At 44.3% G+C, this 23,730-nt stretch overlaps 1 protein-coding gene across 5 annotated transcripts; it reads right to left on the bottom strand.

Moving 5' to 3' along the window:
* Positions 1-153: 153 nt before the first annotated feature.
* On the bottom strand, positions 154-22,819 carry LOC143324419 (microtubule cross-linking factor 3-like). 5 transcript variants are annotated; one of them, XM_076736862.1, is made up of 12 exons: positions 22,544-22,819; positions 20,577-21,389; positions 20,115-20,339; positions 19,860-20,018; positions 19,130-19,201; positions 18,454-18,773; positions 18,160-18,319; positions 17,614-17,683; positions 16,865-17,411; positions 16,617-16,746; positions 16,141-16,473; positions 12,821-12,958 (listed from the first exon to the last, which is right to left on the bottom strand). In XM_076736862.1, exons 2-11 carry the CDS (start codon positions 21,327-21,329, stop codon positions 16,363-16,365), a joined length of 2,547 nt encoding a protein of 848 aa, XP_076592977.1. In that variant the 5' UTR covers positions 21,330-21,389; positions 22,544-22,819; the 3' UTR covers positions 12,821-12,958; positions 16,141-16,362. The 5 variants fall into 5 exon arrangements, with proteins under 5 accessions (XP_076592976.1, XP_076592974.1, XP_076592975.1 ...); XM_076736861.1 differs by lacking the exons at positions 16,617-16,746; positions 16,865-17,411; positions 17,614-17,683; ... (5 more) ...; positions 20,577-21,389; positions 22,544-22,819 and adding exons at positions 154-1,557; positions 1,640-1,675; positions 2,604-4,443; ... (1 more) ...; positions 5,028-5,594; positions 7,519-7,821 and having other exon boundaries at positions 12,791-12,958; positions 16,141-16,365; XM_076736859.1 differs by lacking the exons at positions 16,141-16,473; positions 16,617-16,746; positions 16,865-17,411; ... (6 more) ...; positions 20,577-21,389; positions 22,544-22,819 and adding exons at positions 154-1,557; positions 1,640-1,675; positions 2,604-4,443; ... (2 more) ...; positions 7,519-7,821; positions 13,316-16,111 and having other exon boundaries at positions 12,791-12,958.
* Positions 22,820-23,730: the final 911 nt, after the last annotated feature.

The raw sequence follows: 23,730 nt of genomic DNA on the forward strand, positions 1-23,730 counted from the left end.
TATCAAAATACTAAAAATAATGTGTTATGTCGTGCTGGTGCTTTCACAGTCATGCTTCTTAAAGGGGTTTAAGTTGGCAAGAACAAGTCAGTCAGTGCTATACAGCAAAACCACATGCAGTATAAAAGAAATGGTGTCATGTGAAAAGAGAAATCATTTAGTCCTTATGTTTATTACACAAAAAGAACAGCAAAGGCATCACCTTCATCATAATATGATTCACCACTTTAAACCAAAAAAGCTGAGTAATGTCCTGATATGTGACCATTCAGAATTAGTAAAGGTAGAAAAAAGGCTTTGAAAGTTTTGTCATAAGCATCATTATTTATGTTATGCACAAAAGCAGGCTCTCGTGAATGATGTTTAACATACATTTTGATCAGCAATGGGTGGGCAGAAAAAGTAAATGTCATTACAAACAATGCATTTAATTTTCAAATCAGGATAATGCATATAAAGAAACCAGCCTTTGGTACAAAGTTATAAAAAAAGGAACTCACATTCACATTTTTGCATTACTGTAATCATGTAAAACGTAAAGCGAGTCAAAGCAAAATGTTTTAGTCACAGGCAAGGTACAGTCCAGGCATGTACTGTGGGAAGAAGGCAGAAAACCAACACTAGAGGAGAAATCTCTGCTCCACTGCCTTTAACTCAGAATCCCACATGATGCTTCATATTGTGTATGTAACATCATATTCTGTGCAAAATACACACAAAATGTGTTGCACACAAAATATAAAATACAGTACATATTAAATACATCATTCTGGATTTCATTTGGCTGGAAGTTTTTAGATCATTTGAATATGCGCTACTATCACTTTTGGGGTATAAATAGAGTAAATAGACCAGAGGGAGTTCGTGAAGGGTCTGCTGTTGGTAGAACTGCAAGGCTACACTAGTCAAGGCTAGAATCCAGACCTGAGCATAGGATATCCATTTCGACGGTTGGCATGAACAAATGACGCACTGAATGTGATCGTTCCTTGGAAAGTGATGTTTTCACTGTCGTTTGAGGCTACGCATGATGCCTGGCAGGTTATTTGGAGCACACTGCTGAATACATGAAGCTGCTTCAGATCATTTTCCTGTCTTCCTTGGTCAGTTAGGCTCCACTGGATGCCACGTACATTCTAAAAAGGTGAGCCTGTGACTCACAACTAAAGCACTTCTGAGTCTGTAGGAGTGGAAAAGCAGTCTTGGTTTGGTATGTATGTACAACAGCCAAAAAAAAAAAAAAAAAAAGTGTTCAGTGTTCAGAGGTTATCACTGAAGGCTTCTTGTTGGTTCAGTCACACAGTGAGGTGGAGATCAAATGATGACGGTCTCTATGTGAAAAGCGTGTGAGTACGTAAAGGAGGAAGTGTGTTTCTGAAGGGGGAAGGATGGAGGCACAACAGGGGTGGTAGAGGGAGAGGAGGAGGTGGAGGTGGAGGAGGAGGACGTGGGGGAGCGGCTGGCCCATCTGGAGGGGCGGCGTCGGTTGGCCGGACGGGCAGGCCTCGAGAAGTTCTTCTGGACAGAGGAAGAGGAGACAGAAGACTCATCGCTCTCCTGTGGAGAAACAAATGAATTACCATTTAGGATTATCACACCGCTCTATCAACAGTCAAATTCACACACTCAGATACTTTACATTTTGTCACGTGTTCCATCTGTAGTCTTCTTGACCCTAGGGGAAACAACAGGCATATTTCAAACAGGAACACGAACAAATTCAGCTCGCTCATGTGGAAAGGTCATGCAGGGAGAACTTATTCCATGTGGTCCAGAGAAAATCATGTGAACTGAAGTACCTGGCACATGCTGCAGTTCTGCTGCCACTTACCAAAACTTCAGAAGCTTCGGCGTTTTATTTTGGACAGTGTCCTTTTGGTTGAGGTTAAACTTAAGTGGTGCCTCTAATTACATTCTTTTCAAGAGGTCAAATAAAATTGTCCTGATAATCGCTCCTACAATTTCTTTAACATCTGCATGACTTTAAAGCAGCATAATCACTTCAGCTTTTTCATTTCCGTGGTCTGTCAAGGGCATTTAGTCAGCTGGCTTCTTGCAGATACTTCTGTAATTACGACACAAAGACCAGAAAAACACTTCCACTACGAGGCCCCGTGGAGGGACAGAGAGGTGATAGACGAGTTGATAAGTGTGATAGACCTCCTGCCAAGTTTAAACTTTATATGCCACACCACAAGTTCCTTTTGTTAGGAGCCTTTAAGCAATGGAATGGCCCAGATGCCCAGATTATAATGGAGGCTCTGGCCTGCTTCTGTCTCTCACATACCAGAAATAAACAACATTCCCACCGGAGCTGTCCTCAGTCAAGGGCAACTAGTGCTTAGCGTTTCAGAACGGAATTAAAACAGAACAAAGTGTCCAAGTCCGTCCGGGTCCATAAGTGAGACTGGCCTTGAAAATGTAGTTTGACTTACTGTATTTTAGTCTAAATAAAATGCATATTTACACATTTTGTTTCTAAGAGAATGCTTCTAAATGTTAACATCTGTACAGTAAAGAGCACACCTGCTGAGTGGCAAGACAGGTACTTATTGTACATGTGAAGGTTTGAATACAGACTCTACTTGTTAGACTCTACCCACCTGCACCAACAGATGTATCTCTTTCGCACTCATGGCACTGTGGCTGCTGAGCTGTGCATGTGTTGTGTGCGTCTGTGAGGTGTGTGAAGTCTGTGCGTGTCTCAGAGCGGGAGGTAAGGGCAGAGGGTCCATGTCCAGCATGTCCAGTTCTGTGACGGTCTCCTCCTGCCTGACACTGATGTTAGGACTTGAAGATACCTCGTCCTGATGGCCCTGGTTCTGCTGAGCCCGAGCTGCACTCTCATAATTCTTCAGAATCCTTTCCAATGCCCCATAGTTGGACCTGGAACCCTCGGGCCGTGGATATGCAGCCAGAGTGAGGGGCTTCCACGGGTGGTCATTCATCATTCGAGGCCCAGGTCTGGAGGAGTCAGACTGGGAATGAGGAGCAGACACATGCCTTGGCGGTGCCTGGTGCCCTGGCTGTGTCATCTGTCTTTGTTTGTTCTCAGCAGGCAGCTGCTGGAGTGAGACACTGACTCTGGCTGGCTGAGGCTTTGCTCCATTGGGATTTTCATTCTTGGAGCTGGAACTCTCCACACTCTGACCTGGCTGGGTATTTGAATCCAAGACAGGCTCAGAAAAGAGAGCCTCTGTGGCTTCTCTGAGTTGTGTTTTCCTGGAAGGACTGCTTGCTGTTCGAACTTTGTGCTTGACCTCAGAATGGTGTGCAGGACTCTCAAAGGTTATGGAGGTTGCCTCCCTGAGTCCAATGTGTGGCTGTTCGGAAGAAAGGTTCATTCTGACCTCTTGACCTTCAGGACCACATGTCATTCGTCTTGGTTGGACCTCATGAACTGTCGCATCCGAGGTGAAGGGAGATAATGTGACTTCAGGATGCACATCTATGATGCTGGTGGTGACATCAGTACAATGTGGCTGAAATGTTGTCTCTCTGGGAGGTAAGACCTCATCGGATATACAAACTGGCTGGCAACCCACAGAGTAGCCATCTGTTACTGTAGAACTGTCTTCCTCTACACCACGACCCATCTCAGCCTGAAACAAAGTTCTGTTGAACTCAGCAGTTTTTTGTTCGAGCATTATGTTTCTTCTGGAGCCCTGGAGCTTGAGGCTGGTAGGTGGTATTTCAAGTGAGGACAAGAGCAAATCTACAGGTAATTCTTTTACAATCGGTGGTATTTGTAGCTCATTTAAGTTCCCAAGACCAGGGCTGTACTCTGAGCGCAAGTCTTTTCCAGCAGTCAATATGTTGGCTTCAGAGAAGCTTTTCTGGACAGTCCCATGTGTAGACAACTTGCTGTTGGTGAATTTGCTTGCATCGCAGGACCAGCGATTGTGGCAGCAGCCGATATTACACTTAGAGTTAGCAGGCACAGAGCATGACGTTACCACACCATCTATTAAAACCTTTCCTTCATTTTCTTGTAGCATGGCCCCGAACTTCCTGACAATAGATGGACTGCTACACTTTCTGTCCACCAGAATACAGGGGCTATGGCACTTCCTCACTGTCGTCACAGGGGAATCTGGGATGTGGAGCTCTGTGTCTGGATGAGTGGGGGCGCTCAGATTCCAGGAGGAGATGCGGGGAGGGATGGGTGGAGCTGATGTACCAATCTCAGAGAGTACTGCAGGGCTTATCGTTGTTCCTCTGTCTGGATCAGCAGTGCTTGCTCTCTGGGATTTGCTCAGCTCTCTGGTTGTCCGCCAGGTGTTATCTGGTGACAAGGTGATCCAGTTTTCCCTCTCCAAGGCCCGGAGGTCATCGTAAATCTGGCTGAGGTCGCAAGAGGCTTCATCCACCTCCAGTTGGGTTTTATCATGGCGAAACAGCATCTCGCTCTCCTCAGGTAGGCACAGGAATTCAGATCGATTCCTGAAGGCAATTAAACAGTAAAATGCATTAACTCCACTCACATATATGATCCATCTCTTTTCTATCTCATATCTGCATAATTCTATTTGTGACTATTTTTCAAGAGAGACATGTAAAAATATGATTTATCATTCATTTATAGCACTGAAACAAACATGGCATTGAGATGATGTACACAATAATCGCATCAAGACATGACAGGCGTAGTGATTATCATAGTTCCATGTCTGCACCAGGAGTTTTGCATAGCAAAGGGATTTATTTACCTCCTATCCCCGCTCTTCTTTCTGATCTCATCCTGGTAGCTACAAAGCTCCTCACTCACACGGGCTATCTCCTTCAGAGCCTGAGACACAGAGAAAGGGAGACAGAGATAAAATGAGACATGCTGGACACTGTTGCTGAAGTACTGTACAGATAACACTTAAAACTGAGGTAGATGAAGAGGAATATGTAGACAGGAACACTGATGATGAAACAGTTTGTTGTACAAAAGCAAAGACAGGGCAGAAAATGACAGCCAAACCAATGTATTGTATATAAATAGTGTTTTAACAAACACAAAAATAGTTTGAAACACTCACAGCATTCAGAGCAGTGGTGTTCTTCTTCTTTTCGCTGCCGTAGCTCCGCTCTGACCAGAGAGGACTTTCTCCAGGACTAACATGGACATTTTTTTCACTATCTTTAGAGATATTTTTCTGTGGCACTCCACATCTCGGAGCTCCATGAAAAATGGCATCCAGCTCTGTTGTATCCACAGCTTCCTTGCTATCAGTGACTGATTCCTGCTGCCAAGTGCCTCTGGATCTCAACTCATCCACCAGGTCAAGTTGTGACAGGTCACTGTGAGTGAACTGATCACCAACATTATATTCACCAAGGCTGTCTGTTTGGAAGCAGGTGGACTGCTGAGTATCTGTGCCAACACAACCAGTGATGTTTCTGTTGCAACCAAACCCAGGTAACAGTGAATTGATTGGTTCTGACTGACTGCTGCTGCTGAGCGGCTCGGAGCGAGAGTTGTCACTGAGCAGGCTGGAGCCAGTGCTCGTCGAGCGTACGCTGAGCCTCTGCATAACATCATCGTTGTCCTGCCTCCTGCTGTCCAGTCCGGTCCCTTCTCGCTTCGCCCTCACTTCACAGTACAGCTAGGAAAAGGAAGAAGGAATTGAGGTCCATCAGTCTTATGTTGAATGAAGCAAACATTGTCCCTCTGTAGTATGAAATGGACTCTTTCAAGATTAATTTCAACATTAGATTTTGCAATAATTGAACAGTAATATTACATTATACAAAACCAAGAATTTGACTCAAATCACAAATTCAAATACACCCATCATACACCCCAAATCATTTTTTTACTCAGATTAATCACTTTAATTTATCTAATGGCATTATTATGTCATTGCTGTATATTAAAAGGTACACCTAAGTCAGAGTTGTGTTCAAAGGGGCAGAAATTACGAGTTTACAATGACTGCATTTTCAGCAATTACTCTACTCTCACTGGATGCTTAGAATGAAATAAAAGAGGATGGGCCAAGAACGAAAAGGATTTGACAACATAGTGAACGTCAATGGCATAATATATCATACTGTATCTACTGTATTGCTCCTGCATAATCACAAACTAATATGAGATGATGGCAAGACAGCATAGCAACAAATCCTGTGAACATATTTAGACTACACAGGATTAAAAAAACATTCAAAGAATTCGTTCAAATAAAATTGGATAACCCCTGGTCTCCTGCCATAAATCCCAAAATAGCAACTATTTCATGTTGACTGGGCTCCCTTCCCATCACGCAATGTCTAAACGGGACTACTGCCTTTTAGCCTGCTTTATTCCTCTGCTGTTTTCCTCTCTCATTTTCTGCTCTCGGAGGGGCAAATGAGAGCCACATGTTCTTTTCAAAGCAAATTGTTCCAGTGCCTTCGCACTCTGTCCAACTACTTTTGCTTCCCTCATTAAAAACACTAATCTGCTCCTCTGGCATGTCAGATTTTCACTCAGGCTTTGTCACCACCCATCCTAAACTATATTGTATTCTACCTTTGTCCCTCTGTCAGGCCCATTAATTTGCTCTGAATCACTTCCCTATCTGACCTTTGTTATCCTGTTATACTTTCATATCCCCTAATTCTCACCTTTTCAAACCAACCAGCTGAAAAAGTGAACTTTCTCATTTTATTTTCACGCTAAATAAATTTGTTGGAATACTTGACTCGATGAAGTGATTGACAATTTGGTCTTTAAAATAATGGAAAGCTCAGGGGTTAAGTCTTCCAATTGTTTGTTTCGTCCAAAAACAACTAAAAACCCAAAGATATTTACTGTCTTATCAACAAAAGAAGATTTACTATCGTGTAGTAGCAAATCATCATCTTTTGAGAAACCGAAACCAATTTTTTGGCATTTTTGTTTGACTAAAAACTGCTACAGATGACTTTTTGGTTAATCGATTAATTGACTAGTTGTTTCAGCTGTATTTCTCATATTCCCCTTGCACAATTCTGCTGATGTATACAAACTGACTTCCCTTAAGTTTATATTCATTCATAAAGATGGTACTACAGGCGCCACATGAACACCATATCAATAATAAGAAAAAGATCATTTTGAATAATGATGATAAATGAATGAATACGTTTTTCTGTTTTGGTCTTTTGACTGCCACAGAGAGCTAACTATGACTAGTTTTATCGATTAAAATGTCTTTCTGCTGCATGCCAGCTTCTCTGAGTACATCATCAGGTCATAGACTGTCTCAATCACTGCATCCGTCAGCGTGAAGAGATCAGAGAAATAGAGAAACCCTCACCCTCCTCTTACCACTCCTTCCTTTCTTCATACTCTGCAGCTGCACTGATCAGGGACATTGTTTTCACAGTGCTGATGGTGAACAGGATGTGTAGGAGGAAAGTGTTGCATACTGTAGCTACTCAGTACATAGGATGCCATATATCATACATGTGGAGAATGTCGATGTCACTTTTTTTTACTTTTACCTAAACCTCGACAACTATGCAGAAATATTTTCATTCAGACACACACTCAGAGCTTCTTACCTCTTCTATTTTCTTCTGCATGTCCTTCAGCTGGCTCTCCCACTCCCTTCTCTCCACATCGAACCTCTCCAGCAGCTCGGCTTTCTCCCTTGACCAGTCCCTCTCATTGTGCTCCAGGCGACAGCGCAGGTCCATGGCCGTCGAGTGTGTGTCCGCCAGGAGCCTCCGCTGCTCTTCCCTCTCCCGGCGGAGCATTGAGGTCTCGTTGTGCTGTACTGGAGCGCCGCGTGATGCCACAGAGCCAGGACCTGCTGCTGACTGGACTCCTCCACCGATCAACCCAGCACTCTCTCTAGCCTCCAACTGAAGAGAAAGAAAAAGACAGGAAGTGCAGAGGGCACAGAGGAGGAGAGAAGAGGGAGCAGGGAGATGGGAAGGGAACGAGTGGGAGAGTCAGTGGAGAAAACAGTCAGTGGTGATAAAGGATAAATTGCAGTTGGAGAAAGAGAATATGAGAGTCAGATGACAAGACGGGCAAGGCACGAGTGAGAGAAATTGTTAGTGGAATTAAGGGAATGAAGGAGTGGCAGGAAGAGAAGGTGGAGAAAGTGGGGGAATAATGCACCATGGGGATGAGTGTGAGTGGGTTCAGAGGAGGGAAGAGGAAAAAAAAAAGAGACAAGATTGAAAGATGAAAATATCCTGTAAGAGCTCACACACTGGGTTCAGGGTTCAAGTCTCTTTTCTATGGTACATCACAAACACAGGATACAGGGCAGGATATGGCAGATTCAGGCACAGTGAAATGTGTCTGCAGAGGATGCATGAGGCCTCAGTCAAACGATACTCTGGCATACAGTTCTTAGAGAAAGACAGATTCATACAAAGAGCACATTTCAACATGAACAAGGCCAAACTTGTTTCAACACTCACATTACAAAAATGCCAATTTTATTAGGTTCAACTGGACATTTTTGATTTAATGAGATTACTGAGTGCCCCTATTCAATGGCCTTTTCAAGTGAAATACCCTGGGCATTTCCCCTGTGAATTTCATGGTGTTGAGGCCAAAACCTTAAGCCAGTAACATGTGGTCACTGTATTGAAAATGAATAAGAAACATTGCAAAAGGATTCCCCACTTTAGATTGTGTTTCTAAGTCAGAGTTCACTGTCAAAAAAAAAAGAAAAGAAAAGAGCTTAAAAAAGCTGACTGCCTTTGATGACATTAAAGATTAAAGTCTTGGTGGTCTGATTTGTGCCTCTAGATAATGGTGCTGAGGAAACTAATCCAAAATGTCCTCTAACAACAAGATACCGTAATACAGGGGAATTATCTGATTTAGAAGCTTTCCTCTTTTGAAGTCTTTAAGAATGAGGTTGAGTTTTAGATCTGTACCTCCTGTGGTAAATTTGTGCATTTTTGTCGCTCATAAAAAGGGAAGTTCTGGCTTTGGAACTGGAGAGAGCCCAAGACAACGCCTCTGCATGTGCATATATGCTTGTGCCTCAGTGTGTGTGTGTGTGTCGTGTGTGTGTGTTAGAAAGAGGGAGAGAATGCATACGAGCATGCCTGAGTGTGTTATTTCAGTGTTCAGTCACAGACAGCGACCAAAGACTTCTTACAAGCCTCGGTCATGGTGCTATTTCTGCCTGTGGCCTGGGGTCATGAAATTATGGTGTAGGAAAACAAGTCAACCCATTCTGTCTGCCTGTGGCTCTTCTCAAAGTTCTCCACAATTACAGACGGATGATGATGGGTGCTGTCCACAGTCTATTTAAATATCCGAATGTAAACAAATAGTGAAAGTGCAAAAACAAGATGGTTGGAGTCACAATAAAAGAGCTGAAGGCTGTTTTTCATTGACTGGGACAGCAGAGAAAAACTGAAAGGAAAAAAAAACTTAAAGGTATTCTTCTTAAAGGAAACTCTGGGGGAATAATTGCAAAAATATACTTGTATACATGGACACAGGTCAACCTCATTACAGCCAGCTGAGAGAAAACACACTCATTCACACACAAGCAACTTTAAATCAGTCTCGAGGAGCCATCCCCTGCTACCCTTGGACACCCTGTCTGTCATTGCATGGCACAGAGTATATGAAGGTAACTGTGTCACCACGGTGACCCACTATAAATAGTGGACACAGAGCCTTTTACAATGTCACATTCCTAAGGGAGGTGGGGAGACGAGGTAAGGGGAGGAGGGGGAGTTGGCTGCTAAGGCAGAGTGAGATGTCTCCTAGCTGCCAGCAGCTTTCATAAATCAGTGGCATGTGGAGAAATATGCCTGGAAATATCCGGCCTAAGACCTCTGCCTGGGACCTTGGATGCTTGCTTGGTATTTGGTGGTCGAAGTGCCCAAAAAGGATGTGGAAACAACATACAGTACTTACATTCACAGCCATAACCGACTATGCTTCTGCACAGTGTGTGATTAAACTCTGCTGATAAGCTGTGTTGACGTTTAATAAACTTGTGATTAGAGCTCAAAATCTCTGGTATGGAAAATAGATGCTATACAGTATTAACTATGCCAAATCAAAAATGCCATAATGACAAGGCTACACTGTTTGTAGCTACAGAGCTTTGACCAATCAAAGACCACCACAATGACGAAAACTAGCTGTTAACTACGGCTAAAAAATATGTAAAAACATGTAAGATGTGGAAATTTAATGCATTAAACTTCATTTTGAAAGTAATTACACAGCAGTTTAGCCTGTGGATTTAAGCAGACTGTCATGGTACAGATAAGGATATCTGCACCATGACAACGTGCAAGTGCTATTTCATTTTAGGCTTCACTTAAAATGACCTCAAAATTCCAACTTACTGAACCCAGGTCCTTAAGTATGCATCACTTCTTCCATTCACTAACATTCCCTACTTGTACAATCCACTTGGCGGATTGGATAATCCTCTACAGTATTCTGGCCGCCTCCCTCTAATTGTGTGATAACGCTTTCAAAGTCCCTCTGCAAAGTCCAGTAATGAATGAACAAAAGTTAGCCGTCCTCTTAGCCGTGGAAGACTAACAAGTTTATCGTCAAAAACTGCAAGGAATTGTTCAGTTGAGCCCTCTTTGACTCATTCAGTCGACCGCATCAAAAGGCTTTTCTCAGACATAAATGTTAATTCTGTGATTACTTTTCAAAGTAATTCCTTCTAACCCCCCAGACAACTACCTGCTACCTTCATAAGAACCTGTTTTAGTCTTCAGAGCTAAATATGGGATCTCCTCTGCACATGTGGAAAACAACAGGAGTTTCTCACCCATGTCGAAATATCTCACATTTCACTTCGGAGGTGAAATGAGGTTACACCAGCATGCATTCTTGTCTATTATTTAGCCTAGTTCTGAATGCAGCAATAAAAAGTCAATTACATGGATTACAAAACATGATTTAAACAACGTTGTCAAAGATCAACAGCTAAATTACATTGAACGCCACCTTCTTGAACTAAAAGCAGACCAAAGATTGGTTACAAATTTATTGCCCATCAGGGAAACAAGGAACTTAACAGTCTGTAAATTAGTCATTTGATTACTGAGCTGCAAATGATTACACAAAACTTGACTTGATGTATTTTTAACCCAATGAGCAAGCCTAGATTAGCACTTGGTAAACATGCACCCAAAACTATAAACTGTGGCAGGATGTGGCATTAAGACAAAACAACTTTTACAATGGGGCTAACCTCGCCCAGCATGGCTCAACTCCAAGTCACACTTCCCTTGGTCTGTTTGTGCAATCAACATCAATAGAAATGTCTGTATACGTCTGTATTTGCACTTTACAAATATGCAAATACACAAAGAAATGAAACATCAAGACATTTCTATTGTCCCAAACAACCTGATCTCCCTGATTTCCCAGAGTGGCAAAGCTCCCAGAAGGGGCAAGTAACACTCAGCTGCCTCTACTACTGATGTCTGACATGCACATCAGCATCTTGGTACAAATGTGTGTGTGTGTGTGTGTGTGTGTGTGGCATTATGGTATAACCTCCTGCAGTAGATTAAGCCTCTTTCTTCCTCTGCCACACTGGGCTTTACAAACACAGAACAGTAAATGTCTGTCTTTGTAAGACTCAGTCAACCACAGTGTGAGAAGGAACAAAGCCAGCAGGACAAAGAAGAAGAAGGATTTAACAGCAACACTGTGCCATCTACTCACACAGAAAGAATGACATTTATGGCAGTTATGTGTGTGTGATCTGGTAAAACCATGTTACTATGTCGCATTCCTGTGTCATCGAGTCATCAGTGGTCTTGTCCAACTACTCTGCAGTATCATTGCACCACCTTGTTAATTTACTGCACCACTTTATGGAATTTCTGGGCTTCATCACTGCAGTCCGAATCATTTCATTTTTCTTTGCTTCGGAGGATGAACAAAGTGGGAGAGCTGTGTGATGGGTGAATGCGTGACCGATCAGTTTTAAGTCTATGATAGGAATCATATGGGGCTCAACTGGCAGATAAAGTCACTGTCGTCACTACATCAAAAAGAAAAACACGCAGAGTCAACACAAAGAGAAACTCTTAGCAACTTTCACAGGATCAGAAGTTTTCATGAGCATGTCTCATCAGGTTTGTGCCTCTACTATAAAGGCAACCAAATAAATACATCTTCTGATCTCAGTAGAAAAAAATGCTAAATCCCTAAAGCCACATTGCTTTGAAGAATAACTATGCATGGTCCTTCAAGTGATCTGTGCAATGCCTGACACAGCATGGCACCGGTATGCAAACTAAGAATTTTCTGCCCATTTCGAGAAACTCTTAAAGTTCATAGCTGTTCATGGCAACAATGGGTTAATATTTCATCCACTTGGTGCTAGCTTTTAAAAGCCAAGCTGGGTGTCTGTGTCTCTTCACTGCAAATCTTTTGTCTAAGCTAAGGCTTGAGTTGGATGTATGCCAGGGTGACTTATCACCCTGCCATGTGGGTGGCAAACGTGGCGAGCCCAATTTACACCAAACTGAAGGCCAGGCATGCACACACATGCACAGAAAATACACAAACATAACAAACACAAGAAACAATAGATTCAATTTCAGTTTCCGCAATATATATATTAGCTGGAGTAAAAACCGTTCTTTGTGTGCAGTAAAGAACGTGTCTATTGCTGTTAAGGAAGATTAGTGTTACTTTGCATTTGTACAACTGGCCTCATACTGTGCATACACCTGCACACATAAGCAAGCACACCAGACAAGTACAGCTATATATAAAGTAATGAATACAATAGATTGCTCTACTGACACACATTTCACTCCAAATGCCACCCACACACCATTGCCATCATCATGCCTGAGTTACCTGTGCAATCCTGCTTTTGAGCTCAGCCTTCTCCAACTCCCAGGCACATCTGTCTCTGGTGTACTGCAGCTGCAGCTCGCTCCTCTTCTCCTCCTCTTTCTTCACCTCCACCTGCACTTCTTCCAAAACTGTCTTCAGGTCCAGCAGAATCCTCCTGTTCTCCCCTCCCTGCATGGAAACACAGTTGGCAGCAATCTAGTTAATCAAATATGATAAGATAAACTGACCTATTTGAAAGCTAGAGAATTCCTCTTCCACAAGGTGTAACTGAAGCAGTTAAAGAAGAACTAGGAAGGAAGGAACTCAACACTTGGTAATAATCTAATGTTTCCTGGTGGTGGATCAAATTATCAAATTTTGGATTTGAAGCCCTGGGGAATATTCTGGGAATATAAGAGATGACACCACAAAACACACATTCACTGTTAACATGTGACAAACTACAACCTTAGAGGAGTATAGACTCGCTTAAGGCACACAGAGATATATTAAGCCTCCACAGGGGTAGTAAATATTTCCAATTACTTGTATGTCAGCCACTTCTCTCAACAATGACTCCTTCTCGCGCATCCATCCTTCTTTATCCTGTACGTGTCGCTTTTTCAAATCCTCAAATTTCTTTTTAAGCCGCGTGTGTTGTGTTTGCTGCTGCTGCTGGGGTTCGGGACCCGGCCACACATGGCCCCTGAGGACCTCCAGCTGCGTCCCTGCTCCACCCTCTCCTCTGCCCGGTGAAGCACCGAACTGTGGCTCGTAGAGCTGACTGAAGACGGTGGGCGGAGAGGAGATCCTCCTCAGCGGACTGCGGCTTTTGCCCCTGCCTCTATCTGCCCTGTCCATCCCGGAGCAGGGAACGAACTCCCATCCCTGGGACGGGACGTAGCCCCCGCCAGCACCGCCCCCACCGTGCAGCCCCGAGCCGTTCATAAACGCGCTCCACATTCCTCCAGCGCATTAAAACATGAAAAAAGAAGTCAATGCGATAAATTATTAAAAGCTGATCAACAAGCTATTTTAAGCATCCAAATCTGCTCTGTAAAGCATGAGCTGATTTTTTTTTTTCTTTTTTTACATAGTTCAGTACACTTTCCGGTCTCCCGACTGACTGATGGCACACTGAACGCATCAGTTATCCAAACCCGGCCGAGTCCCCCGCCGGCCACACAGCAGCCCCCGCTGCGCTCATAGAGGCGACGGGACTTGACGCTTTGGTCCCTTCCATTTTCTCAGAGACAAGGTCAAGCCGTCATTCTTGTGCCAGTGTCTCCGCGGTGTCCTGTGTCTGTCTTTCAAAGACCTCCTCGCTGTTTTCCTTTCACATGTTTATACCGAAACCTCAGGACGCGCTGCTGTGTCGTGTCTCTCTCTCTCTCCTACAGAGAGTCGGTGGAGGCGACAGTCCAGAGCTGGCAAAGGCAGACACCCAGTAACCGCTCCGACGCGAATGGGAGAAGTTCCCAAAAATATCACGGAGCCCACTGATGTAAGAGCAGCGGTGTATTTTTACCTCCTGTAACCATGACTTTAGCTGAAGTCTGGATGAGGCAGCGGAGGAACATCCATTAATCAACACCGGATTGCTCTAATTACGTCGCAGGATACCACCTCGCGCTGTATCCATGACAACGAATTCATTCACGCGCCGCGTCGCGGTAGACTCAAAACAGCACAGTCGGCCGTCACTGTTTTTAGAGGCAAACCCCACTTTTTTACGACCTAATTCTTACATTACAGGCACAGGTTTCCTGCCTATAAGAAGTTAAAAGTTTTACCTTTCCTCTTTTCTCAGTCGGAGCAGAAGTACCCCCCCACCGTCAGCCATTTCTCAACCGCTATCTTGGCGTGAAAGAGGGATGACTATCACGAGGAAAGCAACGAGGGGTGGGATGTTATTCATCTCGATTCAAGATAATAACACAACAAGTAGCTAGCCACCACAGCTGGTGTGTAACGTTAGCTCTGAAAATAAACAAACAAACAAAAACAGAAGGCTAATTCGTTGTTTTTCACGACAGAGTAAGCTAACTAGTCGTGAGATAAGTAGTGATAATCAGTTAGCTTTCTACATTAAATGTGTGATGTTGACGGTTTTCTGTTGCGCGTTTCTGTGAAACGCTCTGCTCAAGCGCTAAAAGTAACTTGAATTGACCCACATGGGCCACTGTCTGAAGCCATACGAAGCACATGCCATTTGGATGAACAGAACCTTACCTCTTCCTCCAGTAGGCTACGGTCCTGATTATTGCAACGAATGTCCCTGAAAAACCGCCGCAAAAGCCTGCATTTCAGCCAACGAAGTAGCTGAGATGAAGTCTGGACTGGAATGCGACGACTTAGTTAAAAACAACTGGAGAGCGACAGCCTACAGCTGAAATGATGCTTTCATTAACGGGAATAAAATCCTCCTTTCTCCCTCTCTCTCTCCCTCTCTCTCTTTCTCTCTCTCTCTCTCTCTCCCTCCACAGCTGGCCCTAATATGTGACGTAAAACATCCCACCGGTGGGATGAAAGAAGTGGACCGGTTCCGCCCCCGTCCTGGTGGTAAGGTCCGCTGGTTAAACAGATCCACCATCAGCACATTTTTTGCCTGATTTTTCAGACCCACCCATGGGCATTTTTACACACTTCTAAATGTCACATAACCAATATCTAAACATGGGTAAAATGCCAACACTCCTATCACATTCCCCTTGGACATTTGGGTGATTTGTTATAGCTTATGTTGACATTTTATCATGACTCAGACAGTATAGTTGCCTAAGATGCACTTGCAAGAGACATGGGCCAAATGTTTGTTTCAATGCCAGATGGTGTGTGAGTGTCAGCGTTATTATTGTGAGTGTGCCCTTGTGTGTATGTGTGTGTAGTCTCTGTGTGTATTGCCCGAACAGTCATAACACAAACTTCGGCATTTATAATGTACTCATAAATCTGGTTATTGCTGCTGTCGTGTGAAAACCTCACAAATAGACAGACTTATTAGAAACCTCACTACTAAAAAATATATGGTGCACAAGCACACAGGCAGGTGTTTTCAGTTACTGTGGCTGATTAGACCTCGGCTCAGGTTAAACTGGACTGAGCTAAGCAGGGAAACACATAATGTGCTGGATTTCTAGGAACTACTTAGAGTGAAAATAGAGTAAACTAACAGAAAAGTGACACAGATGTCAGTCAAGCAGCCGGTATGAGCCCACGCAGTCAAGAAGCGTCCAGTTAGGCTGAGTAAGTGAATACGCCTGTGTGGGTGTACTATGGGTGTGTAGGGCCTTTGAGACGGCAACATTTTCAAAACTTAGATTGAATGCAAAAGCTCATTACTCACAGCCAGAGTTTAATGGCATACTCACCTAACACTCCACTTTCGGTCCGAGGTGTTTGGTCTCCAATAAATGTTGAAAGCGTCTGCGTAGACTGGCAGCTTGGTGCATACATGGAAAATGATAATGTCCTGTACCTTGAGTGACCTTATGTGACGTGTTCAACATAACAGAATTGAAAGGAATGATAAGTTTAAAAAAAAAAAAAAAGAAATAATGAAAACGTACATAATATGGCGTTGAGTGTGTGCTTTACAGAACAAAGAACAGGGTGAAAAGGAATACCAATTTAAAAATGGTGGCGTAAGAGAGTGAGGAAAACAGAACGAGAATGAGGATCAGCAAAATAATGGGCTGAAACATCTGGATGGATGACAGTTAAATTAAAAGCAGGGAGGGCAGAGGGAGTGAGGGGCAGATCGACAAGTGGTTAGAAAAGTGCATATTAGGGAAGAGAAAAATGACAGTCCTTAAAGTCAATCATTCATTTGTTTGCATTAGCTTACAGACAGTGGCTCCTCTGCCTGTTTATCCTCCTGCTTGGGGACGTCCAGTCGGTCTATGAAGCTCTGCAACTCCTTCCTGAAGGCTTTCATCTGGGCGTTGATACGATACAGCAGCTCATGCTCTCTGATCCTGTGGAGCAGAGGATGTCTGGACTTCAAATACCATTTGAAATACTGCAGTTAAACAAACACAGGGTGAGTTGAATGGGGTAAAACTGTGATCCCTAATCCCTTTCATGTGTTTATACCTGCCACCTTCCTCATCCTCATCCAGCCTGGCAAACAGCTCCCCATTGGTGACATACACCCGGGCCTCAGCGATGATAGTGCTGGTGTCAGCGATGAGCCTGTCGATGGTCCGGCCCAGCCTCTCCGCCTCGATGCGGATGTCTATCATCTGCTGCCGGTCCTTCAGGCTTCTGGATAAAAAACGGCTGTCTACAGGTGAGTAAAGGGAACGCGTCGGGGTGAGGCAGCGGATGTTCCTCACCTCATCTGAGTCGCTCTCCCCTCCAATAGGGCCCTCGCGCTTGCGGTGAGGCGGGAGGAGGCGAGGGGAGGAAGCTGAGGCTGAGGGGGTGTCGTCATCCCGTCCCCCATCGCTATCAGCATCACTGTCCCGAGGGCTACCGCGGATGCCCAGGTGGGACGCCAGGTCGTAGCGCTGCATGTTTGAGAGCAGCACGCGGTTCTCATACTGGAGCTGCATAACTTTGCCACTCAATTCATTGATTTGCAGACGGGCTGCTTTCAGCTCCTCCTGGAGGGCCTCCACTTTAGCGGGGTCAGCTCCTCCTAGGGTTGAAACAAGGCGACAAAGAAAAGTGGAACACCTCTGCAAATGAGACTTTCATGTGCAGCTCCTGGAGGCTTTACAAAACAGTTTTCATCAGATACAGATTTATTAAGCTGAAACAGAACAGATATCTCTTACTCTGTAGTGCAGTTGTTTTGTTCCTGAAAGACAGTGGGAAAAAAAAAACAAACAAAAACAAACCTCCAGCATGTCTCGATCCAGCTTCATGGGATCCAGCCTTGTATTTCAGCTTATTGAGTTCACCTGTCACCTAAAGATGAAACTGGATGTTATTCCCTTGTGCATTTAGAGCTGAAAGTATTAATAGATCAAACGTTTGAATTTCTTATGCATGAGGCTTAGATAACAGACAGACCTATAAAAAGGCCTCAAAGACATTGATGATACCAATAATAGCACCAGATACAACAGGACAGAGGAGACACTTATCAAGATTACTTCTTACATCTGTGAAAGTAAAGCAGCACTGTGTTGCCTTATGTCATCAGAAAGCATACGTCATATATTATTTACAGTCTGCTGATATTTTAATGGAGATATTTTAAATTCCACCATCTTTAACAAGGCTTCAAAGAGAGGCTGAACATAATAGCAGTCCCAAACAGAGAAGCTGAAGGGGATAACTGAAGTATAACTGATGTAGAAGCTACTGGATTGCAAGTCATGCTATAATAGTGTTGTCCAATAGCAATGCACTTGGCCTGTTGATGAAACTGGCATTTCTACCTTTTTGTTCTCTTCTTCCACATCTGCTAAATTCCTGCGGAGAAGTTCCGCCTCGTCCTCCACCAGCTGAAGCTGCTGCCTCAGCTCTGAAAGGGCCTCGCCCTGCTCCCTGCACTGCTGACCTCCAGCGCCAGAGCCGTCCACTCCTGCTGCCGCCAAACTGTGAGAGGAGGGAAGCATTGAGAACTGTGAAATGCAGTTTACAGCCCCTCTTTTCTATTCGATTTTTGGGAAAGCAATACAGTCCAGTTAAGCTAATCTAATTCAATCTGATGATGAATGAATGCAAAGTACCTGTCCTCCCTCATGTCATCCAGTTCAGCCTTCAGCCCCCTGTTCTCCACCTCCAGTTCCACAATCTTCCTCCCCAAGATGTTTGCTTCCTCCTCCACCAGGCGTAAGCGGAGTTTCAGCTCTGATTCGCGGGTGGTGGGAGGCCCTCCAGCCTCACCTTTAGGCAGAGGGCTGTCCACGTCCCCGTAGAAGGAGCGGTACTTCTGCAGCTCCTGCTCCAGCCGGTCCTTCTCCTTGTCAATCTTTGCCATTTTTTTACGCATCAAGATGGCTTCCTCCTTGATGAAGGCCAGCTGGCATTTCAAATCGTCGTTTTCTTCCTGTGGAGACAGTTTGTTTGTTTGCCCATTACTTACAGTCTTCTGGGTTGTACATGTGTTTTCACAAAGTCAACATGGAAGGAAATACACTGTGATGTAGTTTTTCTTGTGTAAGTTCATTTGTTTGGTCGTGTGCTTTAAAAAGTCAACAGTCCCAGAATCAGTTTCATTGCCTCTGAATGTTTTTCCTTCATGTTACTTTCACTCCTTACAAATTATGACTCTCCAGGGCCCAGATCTACATATTAAATTGTCTTTTAATTTGGAAATTACATTGCAAAATAACCTCATTATTAAACATCTCCATTGAAATTAAGGACTTTATAATCTAATTATGTGTGTAAATGCTGACTCACCTCGAGCGGGGTCTGTGGAGCCTTTCTCTCTGCTTTCTGCCCATCCTTACTTCCTTTTCTTTTCAGTGAGAGCTGCAGGAAAACAGTGGTTACATCATCATCATCAGCTCACTGTTTTCTTACTGAAGGCAGTGATATCATCTGGATTTATGGAACACTGAAGGTCCAGACAAGTAATGGAAAAACAGGGCTGTTTAAAGTCACCCTCAAGAACATTTCTGGTAAAATATTCAAAATCAAATCACCGTGCTCTCAGTGCGAGTGTGATTTTATAGCCTTGAAGGAAAAACAACCCCATAAAGAACAGTTGTTATTCCTTTTATCATGTTTATGATTATGAATGAATATTTCACCAGTCTTTAAAAAAATCTGTTATGGTTATTCTTTCAAATTCAAAGTCAACCTTGTGCCAGCCTTACCTTGCCAATCTGCAGTACAGTAACACAGTGAAAGGGTCATATTCCACTTATTCTATTCAGCCATTTGTATTCATTCAACAACAATAATATCTTTATTTTTACAACCCTTTTCAACTCAGTTTGGAAAGTCCTATATAGAACTGTGTACTGTGGATATTTCCTTTACATTTGAATGTACATATACAGTATCCACTACTGTCTCCAAAGCACTCTATATGTTGCTCTGTTTGGGCCATGATTTGCATTGCTCTTTCATAAACAGACAAACACAGACAGTGAAACAAACAGACACACTCTCATAAGCCCCTCACCTCTTTGGCTTTCTCCAGTTCGTTCTGCAGGGCCTGCTTGGTGACCTCCACCTCTATCAGCTGCTGCCTCAGCTTCTCATTCTCCTCCTCTGTCTTCATCCTCTTCTCCTCCACATTCTCCAGCTCATGGTGCAGGCGCACAGACACGTCCTTCGCCACCTGGGAGAGGGACCGAGACAGAAGCAAATAGAGAAGTAATTAGTCTGGAGTATGATAAAATGTATTAGAATGATGCTCAGCCTGCCAAACACTCACCTTAAGGTCTTGCTCCAGACTTCTGAGCAGCTCTCCATCCACTTGGCCACTTTCTGCGAACCGCAGCCTCTTCCTCTCGGCCTTCTTCAGACGGTACTGAAGGATCCGACAGTTCTTGTTGGCTCTCTCCAGCTCTCTGCGCATGTCCTGCAGCTGGCAGGCGTCTTCCTCATAGAAGGTATCCCGCATCTCATCCATCTCTGCCCGCATCTCCTCAATTTCGGTCTATAACACGGCGGAAAAACAAAACAAAGTGCGTCACAATGTAATTACATTCAACCTGGGCATACAAAAGCAAATTAACAGGGTCTTTTAATAATATCTTTTCAAAACAAAGCGTGCAACTACGTGCAGTTGTCATTATGAATCTGCAAGTAAATACAACAGGTGCGAGCATTGCGCACGCTCAAAATGGTATGATATGAACAAACTGATCAGTCTTGTAATATTTTAAACATTTACCTTAAGATCTTCGTTTTCATCCTCCAGCTTCTCGATCTCTTCTTGTAGCCTCTGGTCTGGCCGGGGAGCCGGCTGTGGACAGTCGGGCTCGGGGGACAGCTCCGGCTCTGAGGCCGGCGGTGATGCTGATTTCGTCTGCATCTTTGTCCCTTTCTTCCCCAAGCTCTTATTCAAGTGAAACTGTATTAGCTCGGATTGCAAGCATCCCTCCTTCCAGAAACCGGGTCCGCAGCCCACTGTGCCTTTGGAGCTCTTCTTGCTACCGCTTGTCGCCGCGGCGGCCTCCGCACCTCTCGGGTTTTTACTCCTCAGTTTGGGGGATTTGGTTGCGCAAGGCTGATCGGAGACGACGCGGTTCGGATCCGCTCTGGAGGGCGAGGAGGCATCAGCGGCGAGCCGGGGGGAGTCTTCTGGTGTCTGGATGCCGCCTCTGTCTGCCGCCGCCGCGGGCCTGCTCAGCGTCGGGCTTTCAGCACCAGCAGCCTGGACAGCAGCCGCGCCTCTGATGGCAGGAGCGCCTCCGGCCTGCCGCTCCCTGCCTGTGGAGACGGGAGAATGACCTCGGCTGCTTCTCACTCCCCCTCCCCCTCCTACTCCTCCTTGCCTTGACGCGATGGGCTTTGACGAGTTGCTGCCCTTCTGTGTAGCTTTAGATCCACCGTCTTTGAGCCCGGCCGGAGACGACGACCGCTGCTGCTTCCGGCTGCTATTGTCTGGCTGCCGCGGCGAGTCGGCAGAGGATGGGTTCATCATGGTGTCAGAGACTCAGCTCATCCTCAGCAACATCCATCCCTTTCACCAGTGTCCCTGCAGCTGGAAAACAATTGGCTTTTCAGACCGAAAGGCTACAAAATGATCTACAGTCTAGACTAAGCGCTCAATAAGAAAAGGTTATCCTCTACAGGTCGACCAGGCAGGCTTACAAACTTGGACTAATGTGGTTATTAAAAATAGCTTAAACAGGTACGTCAGGACGCACCTTGCATTTTAAATGAGGGATTTTTTCCTCTTTTTTCTTTTTTCTTTTTTCTTTTTTTCATAAATGAGGCTAATTAGGCTTATGTCTGTGGAAAGCGCCTGGGGATAGGTGTACCACCAGTGATCACGCAGTCGGCCATTCAGCCCCTGTTTGATGAGATGCGTGTGAGATCAGCTGCAGATCGGGTAATTAGACAATCATTTGCGTCATGTGCGCTGCCCAAAGGCCAATGGGCGGGAGAGAGAGAGAGAGAGAGAGAGAGAGAGAGAGAGAGAGAGAGAGAGCAAAAGGGAAGGCAATGTCATTGGCTATTAAACCTGGAGCAGCGGCCAGCCAATTAAACCGGTTTCACTTCAGTTGGCAGAAATAAGGTTCAGAGTGGCCTCAGATCTGATCCTACCTGATCGACCCAAAAGAGACAAAGAGCGGTCCAGCTTCTTGATACTACACAAGCCACATCCAGACAGACATGAGTACTGAGAGAGCCGCTTCCTGTCAGCCATCATCTTCCTCCCCATATCCAACATTAGCGATGAGTCATTACTTAAATGGATTGAGGATGAACCATAAAAGTGTCAGAAGCAATGGACACAACGTCTCTTTTAGCGAGTCCACAGTTGGAAGAGTTTGAGCATTTTTTTTTTCTTTTGTCTCTTTGGTTTTAAAAGCACCAAATCGACAGCCTCACACACTCTCTCTCACACAATCTCTCATTCAGTGCTGATTAAATCAATATCGACTAAACAAGAGGGGAAAGGCAAAGCTCCGTTTCTTGCCCAGAGTGATCTCTACATACAAACAACTGGGAGCAGCAACAGTAAATCAACCCACCTCGGAGGCCTGACAGTACAGAACATAATGTGTACCACAGTCACACGTTTGCCCTTCATACAGGTTACTGTTGTCACATTCACCCAAAACACGCCTGTGTGCACAAAGAAAAGGGGTTATCACTTGGAAATCATGAGGCTCCAATTGAATTTCTTACCTTTTCTGGGTGTTTTTTGTCGGATGCTGAAGGGTAGTGGTGATGGGGAGGCAAAAGGGATGCTGACTCGAGCGCCTCCCGACCACCGAGCAACCTGTTTCAATATTCATGGCATTACATCATCGCTGGGAGGGCCGGGGCTGCACGGAAGTGAAGCTGCACGCAGCAGGCTGCTCTCATTGGAAGAAGACAGTCTCCCTCTCTCAATGTCTGTGTCTCTTCTCTCTCTCTCTCTCTCTCTCTCTCTCTCTCTCTCTCTCTCTCTCTCTCTCTCTCAACAGTGATTGGATGGAGCCACTTGGGACTGTACATTCATCCACCTTGCATTCACTCATTTGAATTGACCTTGAGTATATGGATCTTACTTGACCACTAGAGAGATTGTGACTGCTCCAAAGGTTTCTAAGTGGATTTTTTTCCAAGGGTGCAACAGAGCACTTTAAACCAGGAAGACAATATGGCCTCAGTGGACATTATTCAACAGCTGTCATTGAACTAGAGCAAGTACAGAATATTTATCAAGAAGTCCAGCTTTCCAACACATACAGGATTGCCTGTCTCTTACAACCTTTTTTTTTTTTTTTTTAGTTTACAATAATGCATGAGCTTACATTTCTGTCTAGACTTTGTCATAACATACAGTGAAATCCTTCAAATTAAGAGCGTATGTGTTGTTTGCTTATATTTTGACATTTATTTGAATTTGGTTCAGTGATCAGACTCATAACATCCATTCGTGACTTGGATTTCAGTCATGGGGAGTTTTATTTACCGCCCCAATGAGTGTTTGAAAACATTCAAAAATGTGGTAGTCGCTATATTATTGTTTCTTGGCCATTTCAGTCTTTCTTCCATCTCTCATCTCTGTCATAACCCAAAACTGAAGCTGTTGCACAACATTTTTTCCACAAAATCCTTGGGAATCACTTGTCAGACTATTTAGTATTTGGAGAGGGGAGAACAGACCTTACTTAATGCTGTCAGGGGGTAAATAAGCAGTTTCATTTGGAGTTCTGCCCACCTTTCATTTCTCCCAGAATTTGTTTGAATCTGTGCTGTTTGGAGATGGCAACATGAAATTGGCATGTATTTGCTTTGAAAACAGGTTCATGTGTGAGTTTTTCCAAAGGAAATGGTTACCGAAGACCGTATTCTGTCTGGAAAAGGCTCAACTCTGCTGAGTTCCT

This window comes from Chaetodon auriga, chromosome 8 (genome assembly GCF_051107435.1).
Source record: "Chaetodon auriga isolate fChaAug3 chromosome 8, fChaAug3.hap1, whole genome shotgun sequence".
Classification (NCBI taxonomy): Eukaryota; Metazoa; Chordata; class Actinopteri; order Chaetodontiformes; family Chaetodontidae; genus Chaetodon; species Chaetodon auriga.

What these genes read in the sequence shown, in the direction of transcription:
- LOC143324419 (XM_076736858.1), bottom strand. Translation starts at nt 13,732, where the DNA reads ATGTGGAGCGCGTTTATGAACGGCTCGGGGCTGCACGGTGGGGGCGGT. An exon ending in ACACCACTGCTCTGAATGCT is followed by an intron (nt 4,790 to 5,027) that starts GTGAGTGTTTCA and finishes TCTGTGTCTCAG; the next exon opens with GCTCTGAAGGAGATAGCCCG. An exon ending in AAGAAGAGCGGGGATAGGAG is followed by an intron (nt 4,444 to 4,709) that starts GTAAATAAATCC and finishes AATTGCCTTCAG; the next exon opens with GAATCGATCTGAATTCCTGT.